The 12,170-nt window shown below is 30.9% G+C and overlaps 1 protein-coding gene across 1 annotated transcript; it reads right to left on the reverse strand.

The window, feature by feature from the left end:
* Positions 1-337: 337 nt before the first annotated feature.
* LOC130957427 (uncharacterized) lies at positions 338-1,750 on the reverse strand. Its single transcript, XM_057884282.1, has 3 exons — positions 1,548-1,750; positions 1,323-1,432; positions 338-351 (listed from the first exon to the last, which is right to left on the reverse strand). The coding sequence occupies exons 1-3, from the start codon at positions 1,748-1,750 to the stop codon at positions 338-340; spliced, it is 327 nt and encodes a 108-aa protein (XP_057740265.1).
* Between the last annotated feature and the right edge of the window lie 10,420 nt (positions 1,751-12,170).

A 12,170-nucleotide genomic window follows, 5' to 3' on the forward strand; every position in this document is an offset into this window, starting at 1 on the left:
TCTTTTCGAGATTGGTTAATTTTTTTATAAATATTTTTTATTTAAATTAACGGAACATATTTAGGTGATATATTAAATTATTAATTTGTCTATTACATACCTATTAGAATTAATATATTCTTTTAAGATTTAATATTTTTTTAATTAATTTTTTTTATATACATTAACTAAATTTATTACGTAAGAATTGAGACTATTATTAACTTTCATTTTTTTTACTTATAAAAATTGAATGAAAAATGTAATTTTTAAAAAAAGTTTTTACTGTTACTTAAAAAAGTTATTAAAATATTATATTATTAAGATTATATTAAATTTTAGGTATATTCAATTTAAGTTATCCATCATAATCTATGTAAATTCATTATTATTAAAAAAATACATATTCTATTAATTTATTTTATAATATAATAGATAATGAAAAAGGTTGATACAATATTTTATCTAAAATAGATACAATAAATGAGAATAATTATGTCAATTAATGAGATAGATATAACATTAAATATTCAAAATTTAACATTTTAGAATAATTGGTAACAAGTAGATAAGACTAATAACAACAATTAATAATGTCATTTTTATTAATATGTATATCTTTTATTCTATTTTTATAAGTAAAAAAAATTTAAGCCATGAGTTATAACTTAAATGGTATAGTCTCTTCATCCTCTTCTAAAAGTTTCGAACTTGAGTCTCACATTCTTAATTTTGAAAAAAGAATAAAAAAAATTTAAAAATCACTAATATTTTTCAATTCTTACACAATAAATTTAGTCAACGTATTATGCAAGTATGTTTTGTTAATTGACTTAATTCAAAAGAAAAATTATTAATAAAAAGGCTAATTAATCTCAAAAAATTAAAAATTATAAACTAAAAAAAGTAATATCTTTTTGCTAAGAATTTATTGTCCTTCACAAAATTATCAGAAATAAATATTTACCTTTAGTTTTACTTGGGTGGAATCACACAATTAATAAGAAATTAAATAACTCCTCCAAAAAGGAATCTAATTAACATTCTTTATTAAGCTATCACATGTGTCAATTTTCTTGACTTTATTTTATCACTTTAGTTGATAGATTTTCTGTGATGATAATCTTATCTTTCAATTATTAAGTTTATGCGAGAATTATTGGAAGTTTATTGTAATTTAAATTTTTATTGTGGCGTAATTATAATTAGGGATAAGTATTGTTTTGGTCCTTACGTTGAGGGTCAAAATCGAATCTGTTCTTGTTGTATATTTTGATTTAAAATCATCTTAAAGTCGTATTTGAATTTAAAATCGTCTTTTTAATTTTTTTGGACCAAAATACCTTTACCACTACCAACACAATGACCTCCTCCACCACCACCACCACCAACACCAGCACCAGCACCACAACCACCACCAGCACCACCACCACAACCACCACCAACACCAACACTAACACCAACACCAACACCAACCACAACCATAACCACCACCAACCACCACCACCACCACCAAGACCACCACCAAGAAAGAAGGAAACAACACCAAACAAAAACAGAAACAACACCAAACAGAAACAGAAAGCAAGAAAGCAGAAGCAAAGTGTGAGGCGGAGGCGGAGGTGACGACGTAAGGCGGCGAGGCGGAGGTGGCGAGGCGTGGGGCGGCAGAAGCGAGGCGGTGAGGCGAAATCCAATGGCAGTGGCTCGCCGTCCCCCTTTCCCTTCCCCCTCCTCCTCCCCCTCTCCCCTTCCCCCCACCCCGCGTCATTTTCTTCCTCTTCTTCTTCGGCTTCTTCCACTTCCCCTCCCCCCTCTCTTCGCCGCCGGCGCCGTCCCCCCCCCCCCCCCCCCCCCGTCCCCCGTCCCCCCATCCCCTTCCCCTTTTCCCTTCCCCCCTTCCTTCCCCTCCCCCTTCGTATACCCTTTTCTTCCCCCCAACGCGTTTTCTTTTTTTTTTAATTTTTTTATTATAGGGGTAGTTTAGGAATAAATTAAAAAATTTTATTAGAAAGGACAATTTTAAATTCAAATACGACTTTAAGGATAATTTTAAATAAAAATATACACCAGGGACGGGTTCGATTCCGACCCTCAACGTGAGGGACCAAAACAATACTTATCCCTTATAATTATTAATAACTTAATTTCATCCGTTAATGCTAATGTTTGATAAACGCATTAAGTTTGAAGGTAATGACACATATAAAGATGATCCTCTCTATACCTAATATATATGATAATTTTCTACAATTTTTATTTTACTGAAAACATTAAAAAATTTTTATTTTGATAAACGTATGAAAGAAATGGGAAGGGAGAGAAACCAAACTTAAAGTCCAATTCTATCATAACCAAAACTCATTATTACAACCAATCTTCATTAATGCTTCTACTTAAATTAAGTTTGCATGTGGTATCATTCTATCATAACCAAAACTCATTATTACAACCAATTTTAATTAATGCTTCTACTTAAATTAAGTTTGCATGTGGTATCAGAGTATGTATTTTAAAGAGATAAGTATTATTTTGGTCTCTGACGTTGAGGGTCAGAATCGAAACCGTCCCCATTGTAATTTTCGATTTAGAATCATCCTTAATATTTTTTTTCGTATTAAAATCGTCATTTTTAATAAAATTTTTAATTTTATTCCTAAACTACCCCTACTTTAATAAAAAATTATAAAATTTTAAAAAAATAAAATAAAACACGCGTGGGAGAGGGGAAGGGAAAGGACGCGGGGGTGGGGTGGGGGTGGGAGAAGGGGGAAAGGGGGAGGGGGACGGTAGCAGCGAAGCTTGGAGCCGCTGTCGCCGGCCTCACCGCCTCGTGCGCCTCGCCGCCTCGCCGCTTCATCTGTACCTCGCTTTCTGCTTCTGCATCTTGTTTCTGCTTTCTTGCTTTCCTGATTTGGCTTTTTGCTTCTGCTGCTTCTACTTCTTGGTTTGGTGGTGGTGTTGGTAGTGATGGTGTTGGTGTTGATGTTGATGTTGGTGTTGGTGTTGGTGTTGGTGGTGTTAGTGTTGGTGGTGGTGGTGTTGGTGTTGCTTTTTGCTTCTGCTTCTTGGTTTGCTTTTGCTGCTTCTTGCTTTTTGCTTCTGCTGATTTTGAGTTTTTGCATCTGTTTCTGCTTCTTGGTTTGGTGTTGGTGGTAGTGGTGGTGGTGTTGGTGTTGGTGTTGATGTTGGTGTTGGTAGTGGTGGTGGTGGTGGGTGGTGGTGGAGGAGGAGGAGGTAAGTGCTGGTAGGGGTGAGGGTATTTGTGTCCGAAAAAAATTAAAAGGACGATTTTAATACAAAAAAAACGTTAAGGATGATTCTAAATCGAAAATTACGATGGGGACGATTTCGATTCTGATCCTCAACGTTAGGGACCAAAACAATATTTATTCCTATTTTAAAAGTATGTAATTTTCTCTAGTCTAATTATAATGTCAAAACTATGAATTAAGTGGGGTTTCAAATTTTCATGCCATCAAAATTGGATATTTGTGATTGTATATGTTCTACATGTTTTCTTTTGAAAATTTTAATTTTGCCATAAATTATGCTCATATAGGAATTTAATCTTGAGTTTATGTTTAGTGTTGATGACAACTATAAATTTATTTTTAGTACGTAATGTACTCTAGTTTAATGAAAATCTATAAATATTTTATTTATAGTATAAGTTTATTTTGATTATTTACTATTAGGAATGACAAAAATTTCTGGCAAGACAGGTAGTCATAGAAATTTACACATCGGGGGACGGACACAATTTTGTACCTGCAGAAATGGAGACGGGGCCCCGTATAATAAACGAGGTGGGAGCGGGGGTAGAGGTCCCTATGCTCGTGGAGACCCGTTTAATCCCGTATAAATAAGAAGACTAAAATACCTCCCATTATATATACCATATATGAGATTGAGAGAGAATCCTAGCCGTCACTCTAAAAAATTAGACGCGGTCTTCACCCTCAAACCCTCTCTTCTCTGGCACTCACAAACACCACCTCCCACCCCCTCAGTCCCAAACTGCCATCTCCTACCTCCTCAGTCCCTCACTGCCACCTTTCACAGACTCTTGAGGTCACCATCACCGCTCACCGCAGCAGGGAGTGTGTCCTCGAGTCCTTGCCATCTTCTAGTGTTCACCATCTTCGTCGTCTTCGCGTCGGAGCATTCTTCGTGTTGTTGCGTCTTTGCCAGTCTTCGTGTCTTCGCTGGTCTGTGCCTCTTTTTCGTCGGATAAGTCAGTTATGTGAACACTGAAATTTTTATTATTTACTTTGATTTTGAAGCATTGGTTATAATTTATGTGAGCTAAGTTAATTATAATTTATATTTTTAATTTTGTTTTCTATGATTTAAGCAATTTTCTGTGGATTTTGTGGTTTATGTAATTTGTGTTTATATTAAAATTTTTTATTCTGGTTCTTTATTAATTATAATATCAGTGTTATAATTTTTGTGATTTAGGTTAATTATAATTATAATTTATATTTGTTAATTTATATTTTTTGTGATTTCTATAATTTATGTGTTTTTGTGATGTCTGTGATTTAATTTTTGTGATTTTCTGTGAATTGTTCTGTGTACTATTCTTTGTAATTTGATTTATGTGTTTTATTGTGGATTGTTGTGTGTATGTGATTATAGTTTTATTCAAATAAATCCAAATCCACCATCACTACCATTACGGATTGAGAATTATGTTTTTATGATGAACTATGTTTGGTATCAAATATTTGTTGGTTATTGCTATTTAAGTCTTTAAAGACTATAAAAATTATGTTTGTAATGACAAATGAAAATTATATTTCTATTTTTTTAATTTTTAATTTTTATTATTTTTTTACAAAAATTCGCGGATATCCGCAGATACCCCGGTTCCTGGCAGATACGAGGTCTCCGTTATTCATTACGGGGACGGGGCGAGGACGGAGATAGATAATGAAGGTGGGGGCGAGGGGTATGTCTACGCTCCCATGGAGACCATTGTCATCCCTATTCACTACTTGTATATACCAAAGTAATCAAGTTATAATATAAAATGCCAGTTAGGGATGTGCATGAGTCGGGTAAAACCAGGTTTAATGTGATCCAGACCCGACCCAAAATATATACCGGGCCTATTTATTAGACCCAAACCCGACTCTAAACCCGATGAAATTTATACACTTTCGGGCCACGATTATACTGGATAAAAATCGGGTGAAAATTAGACCGTTAACATTACATTACCTTGATACCTTCTTATAAGCTAACATATGAAAATATCCAAATTTCCAAGACTCCAACCATTATTTGACATGGTAAAATTTATTTAGAAAAATATAACAAGAACCAACTCTTCTCTAAAATTAAAGCATAACCATAATCAATACTAATATTGTCTAATAAAACTAAATATTTAAATCAATACAAATAACACAATATTATGCATTTTAAACATAAAACATTAACTTATAGTCTTATAATAACTAATAACACAAAATATTAAGGTTTACAATACTTAAATTTCACATAAGAATAGCCATCATCCATCACTAATAACACAAAATATTAATTGTGTATGATGACCGGGCCACCGGACCGAGTTCGGGTGACCCAAGTCATAGCCTGGACCCGACCCGAAATAATGACCGGGTCTATTTTTGAGACCCTTACTCGGCCTTAGACCCGGTGAAATCACACCAAATTAGTCCCTAAAGTATTCGGGACCGGACTGAGTTTTCGGGTCGGGTCGGGCCATGCACACCCATAATGCCAGTGTAGTTAATAATGTGTTAATTAATTTTAGAATTAGATTTATCCAAAGAAAAATCTTTTCTATTATTAATAGACTTGAAAGAGAAAATTTATTATTCTTGAGTTAGATATATATATTATCTAAATATGGTATATGTATTTGGGAGAAAATTTCAATCTTCAAGTATGATAAATATGAAATTTATTTGTATCTTAGTATATTATAGAATTTTACCCAAAGATGAACTATAAAATTAAAATTAATATGAGCATTGTATGATTAAATTACAGGTATTTCAATTCATTCGCAAGCTTCTATTACCATGTTTAATGACTTAAACTTCTCTGAATGAAGTGAGCAAGTAAAGTTTCATTTAGGTCTTTTGGATCTTGACTTGTCACTTTTAGAAGAAAAATTCATTGTCACTTATGAGGATGATAAGAATGCACTTAAAACGAGAAACATTCTAACCGACTGAGCCTTATGTTTATGCTAGTGACTACTATAATCAATATTAATTATAATGTTATGAAGGAAAAATGGGATGTTAATGAATTGATTGGAAAGTTCATATAGGAAAAAAATTGAGTTAAGAATTATGGTAGTGATTCTATCAACTTGGTTCAAGGAGCTCACAAATCGAAAAAGAAATTAAAGACAAAGTTCAAAAATTTTAAAAAGAAAGAACATGCCAATGCAAAACAGTATCATTTCTATAAGAAAGATATTTTTAAAAAAATTGTCCTAAACGTAAGACATGGTTCAAAAAAAAATGTATATTTGAAATATATGTATTTATTTATGAATCAAATTTAATTGATATTTCTCATAATTCTTTGTGATTTGATTTTGGTGCTACAACTTATGTATCTAATATAATGCAAAAATTCCTTATGATCCAAACCACAAACCAAAGTAAGATGTTCCTTTACATGAAAAATCGTGTAAAAGTATCAATTAAAGGAATAGAAACTTATCGCTTGGTATTGAATACAAGCTTTCATTTAAATTTATCTAAAACTATTTATATACCTTCAATATTTAGAAATTTAATTTCTTTTCAAAGTTGGACAATTGTGATTTTTCTTTTAATGGTAGACATGGTTGTTTTAATTTATTTAAAAATTCTGATATTGTTGGTTATGAAGTTCTAATTGATGTCTTATATAGATTAACACTTCTTGATCAATTTTCTGAATCCTTGCTTATTGAGCACCTGAACAACGTAGTTAGGCTAAATACGCCTAAAAAAAGTTTTATATTCTTGTGGCATAAACGCTTAGGTCACATATCTAAAGAAAGAATGGAAAGATTAGTAAATAATAAGATTTTAAAAAATCTAAATTTTACTAATCTTGGTTTATGAGTGGATTGTATTAAGGAAAAACAAACTAAATAAAACAAGAAAGATGCCACAAGAAGTAGTCAACTTCTTGAAATTATACACACTGATGTATATAGACCTTTTGATGCTCCATCTATTGGTGGAAAAAATTATTTTATCACTTTTATTGATGACTTTTCACGTTATGAATATATGTATTTGCTTAAAGAAAAGTCTCAAACAATTGATGCTATTGAGATTTATATTAAAAAAAGTTAAAAGACAATCAGACAAAAAGGTAAAAGTTGTTAGGTCAGATAGAAGTGATGAATATAATGGAGAACATAATGAAACAAGACAACGTCCTGGTCCATTTGCAAAACTTCTTGAAAGACATGGCATATGGGAACAATACACAATGCGATACAAACCGCAACAAAATAGTATGGCAGAAAGGCGTAATCGAACGTTAATGGATATGGTTATGATGAGCAATTTTTCTTTACCCAAATTCTTGTGGATATATGCATTAAAGACTATCGTATATTTGCTAAATAGAATTCCTAGTAAAATTGTTTCAAAGACTCTTTTTGAGTTATAGACTAATAGGAAACCTAGTTTACGTCATTTGCATATTTGTAATTGTCCAGCAGAAGCAAAAATATTTAATTCACAAGAAAAAAATTAGATTCTCGAACAGTAAGTGACTATTTTATTGGCTATTTAGAGAAGTCTAAAGGGTATATTTTTTATTGTCCAAAACATAGTCTAAGAATTGTAGAAATTGGTAATGCTAAATTCTTTGAAAATTATGAAGTTAATGGGAGTGAAAATGATCAAAATGTGAAAATAAAGAAAATTAAAATTAATATTTCTATACATGTTAGTATTCTTTTATTTACACAAGTCATAAATAGTGATGATTCAGAAAAATATATTGATGCTATAAAAGAAGAGTTAAAATCCATGGAAGATAATAGAGTTTGAGATATTATTGAATTGTCAGAAGGTGCTAAATGTGTTGGTTGTAAATAGATAAAGTTAAGCGAAACTCAAAAGGCAATGTTGAATAATATAAAGCTAGACTTGTTGCTAAGAGATTTACTTAAAAGAATGGTGTTAATTATAAAGAAATATTTTCACCTATTTCTAAGAAAGATTCACTGCGTATCATTATGGCACTTGTGGCTCATTATGACTTAGAGCTACATCTAATGGATGTAAAAATTGCCTTTTTGAATGGTGATCTTGATGAAGAAGTTTATATGGATCAACCTGAAAGTTTTCCAAATAAAGAAAAAAGTCGTATGGTGTGTAAACTTAAGAAAACAATATATGGTCTAAAACAAGTCTCATGACAATGGTATATTAAGTTTAATAATACCATTCTTTCTTTCGGTTTTAAAGAAAATATTGTTGATGTATGCATACATCGAAAGGTCAGAGGGAGTAAGTTTATTTTTCTAGTCTTATGTGTTGTTGATATTTTGATTGCGATAAATGATTTGGAAATGTTGCATGAGACTAAAGAATATCTTTCTAGGAACTTTGAAATGAAAAATATGGAGAAGGTATCCTATGTGATAGAAATTGAAATTTTTCGTGATACACAAAGATTGTTAAGATTGTCTCAGAAGGTCTATATAAATAAGGTTTTAGAGAGGTTCCATATGAAAAAGTGTTCTGCATGAATTGCGCCAATTCAAAAAGGAGACAAAGTTAATCTTATGCAATACTCAAAAAATGATATAAGATAGAAACAAATGGAAGCAATTCCATATAGTTTTGTAATGGCTAGTCTTATGTATGTACAGACATACACAAGACCAGACATTAGCTTTGCAGTAGAAATGCTAGGAAGATATCAAAGTAATCTTGAAATTGATCATTGAAAAGCTACAAATAAGGTTTTAAGGTATCTTCAAGGTACAAAGAATTATATGCTCATGCACAAAAAGTCTAGCCAATTAGAAGTGATTGGTTATTCAAATTCAGATTTTGGTGGATGTACTGACACAAGAAAGTCTATATTTGGCTACTTATTCTTATTTTAAAAATCTTTCATATTATAAAAAAGTTTTAAGCAAAGTGTTGTGGCAACATCTACTACGGAGGCAAAATTTGTAGTATGTTTTGAAGCTATAAATCAAGCTTTATGGCTGAGAAATTTTATTTCAGGACTTGGCATTATTAACTCGATTGCTAAGCCATTGAAAATTTATTGTGATAATTCTGCAGCAGTATTTTTCTCAAAAAAATGATAGATACTCTAAAGGTGTCAAGCATATGAAAATAAAGTATTTTAGCGTTAAGAAGGAAGTTCAGAAACAAAGAGTGTCTATAGAATATGTTAGAACAGAACTTATGATTGCCGATTCATTGACTAAAGGATTGCAACCAAAGACGTTTAAAGAACATGTACATAGAATGAGTATTGGTTCTTTTAAATGATGCTAACACTCTGAGCTCATTATGTTTATTTATGTGTTTTCTGAACATTAATAGTTTGTTATTTCTAGTTAAAGTAATATTATTTTATGAGTTATAATATAATGATCTAGAAACTTTATGGGACCGATATAAAAGTTTGTGTTATATAGTTTATGTAATAAAATACTAGTGGTTGTAATATATAGAAGGACATGCATTTCATATTTAATGCATGACCGCTATAATTCACACAAAGTATTTTACCATATTGAAGTAATTATGTAACATGGAAAAATGTGATTATACTTAGGCCAAGTGGAAGAATGTTGGAAGTTTATTATAATTTAAATTTTTATTGTGGCCTAATTGTAATTATTTATAAATTATTAATAACTTAATCTCATCTGTTAATGCTAATGTTTGATTGACGCATTAGATTTAAAGGTAATGACACATATAAAAATGGTCTTCTCTCTGTCCAATATACACGACGTTTTTTTACAGTTTTTATTTTACTGAAAACACTAAAAAACTGTCATTCTGATGAACATCTGAAAGAAAAGAAAAGGGAGAGAAACCAATCTTAAAGTCCAACTCTATCATAATCAAAATTTATTATGACAATCAATCTAAGTATAAAAGTCACAACTTTTAAAATTTTAATTAATATTTTGGCTTAAATTAAGTTACAAAGATATCTTATCTACGTGTTTTAATATAATATATTACACGCTAGATAATTATAATAATGTGATTGCTCTTATACATATTTAAATTGTGTAGAAATATAAAAGAGAGAGTAAAACATACTTGTAAAAAATTTTTTACATATTATATATTTTATCTACTTTTTGTTATTCTGTACGTAAGAATTTATCTTATAATAAATCATAAAATGTCACTACAAATCTATTATCAGGTATTTAAATCCAAATTTAGGTACATGGTTAGATTACATCCCTAATTATATAATCAAAGACAAGCCTAAGACATTTAAATCTGCTTCACAAGCTTGGTAATTTATCAGTAAAAGTCAATGCTAACTTCTAACTATTAAGCCTGAATATAGTATTGCTGCACACCATAAAAAATACGTGATAAGGTCTATTTTACCTTTGGGTGGTGTCTTAAGCCTTAAATCAATAACTTAGTACGCTAACACATATACTTGACGATGACTGCGATTTATGCATTATTCTTCTGAATAACGGAAGAGAAACTCTTGTAAGTCAACAATTTTTATTTTTTTTATTATTATTTGGTCAATATAAATAATAAATTATTTTTAATAAATAAATTTTATTAATTTATATGTAAAATTTCTAAAAAATATGAGAACAAACTGGATTGATTTATATGTATAAAACTATAGTAAATATAAATACAAATGATATATTTTTTATGTGTAAAATATTTGTAATTATAGGTGCAAATTATGGCCAATCACGTATTATTGTTCTATAATAGAATTCTTTTGGCCGCTTAAACTCCAATAATGGGCTGCTTTTTTTCATATGGAAATAATTACGATGTAATACAATGAAATGGATGTGTATCAAGTATTTGTACTGCTATAGGTGTTAGACAAAACGCAATTTACGTTTTGCCTTTTTCACCTTTTTCTTTTTTTTTTTGGTTTGTGAAATAACCCAAAAAACAACTTGCGTTTTATGAGTTTAAGGTTTCAATTTTTTTTTGTTTTTTTTATTTTAAGCAAAAAGTGCAACTTGCGTTTTAGCAGGGTCAGGTTTTTAATTTTTTGTTTTGTTTTTGTTGTAAGCCAAAAATGCAAGCTGCATTTTTGAAAATGGGCATTTTTTTATTTTTTTTCAAAACACTAAACGCAGGTTGCATTTTAAATGGGTACGAAAATTTTTTCGAAAGCTGCAAAATGCAGCCTATGTTTTGTATAAAAAAATATTTTAATCGAGAACCTTGTCAATAAATATGAAACTCAATTCAATCCAACTTGTAGCTCACTTTTACTCCCATTCCTTTTTCTTTCATATATCTCATACTTGTGAGTTTTTTTGGCAATTAGTTGTGTCAAAAAAGTCGGGTTAGGTGAATTGAGGTTATGGAAGGTATTGCAAATTTGTGAGTTTATTATAACGGTGAGATTATACCAAACACACACGAAGGAGTGACTTTTGTTTGTGAATGTCCTTTTTTATTTGCTATTCCATGTACCATGAGTTTTGTAGAGTTGCAGAATGGTCATTGTGAGAATATACAAAGTCACATTTCGATAAGAGTGAGCAACATTTTGTACAAAAATCCTATACAAGTATTTGCTGGGCTGATACAGTTTCAAATAATGTCTATCATTGACGCTGCATGTATGCAGCAAATCTTCTATATTTATCAACAAACCTGATCTCACGTGCCGATTATAGAGTTGTACGTTGAGTTTGAACAGCATACAGGGATGGACGTAGTTGGCGAGGAGGTCAATGTTGATGAGCTCGGAGATATAGATTGGAAAAAAGATAACAACGATACTGAAGAGAATTTAGAAGCCAACTATAAAGTCGATGACAAAAACAATGACGGAGACCTGGAAAGTCAGCACCCCTTTGGTGTTCCATCTTTTATGCGGACTCTGGATCTTGAAGCCATGCATGCCCTGAAATTTCCTGAGTATGCGAATATGGGTGTGTTATGATTATTAATTAAAGTTACCACTACCATTTATTTTAT

Source organism: Arachis stenosperma, chromosome 10 (genome assembly GCF_014773155.1).
Source record: "Arachis stenosperma cultivar V10309 chromosome 10, arast.V10309.gnm1.PFL2, whole genome shotgun sequence".
Classification (NCBI taxonomy): Eukaryota; Viridiplantae; Streptophyta; class Magnoliopsida; order Fabales; family Fabaceae; genus Arachis; species Arachis stenosperma.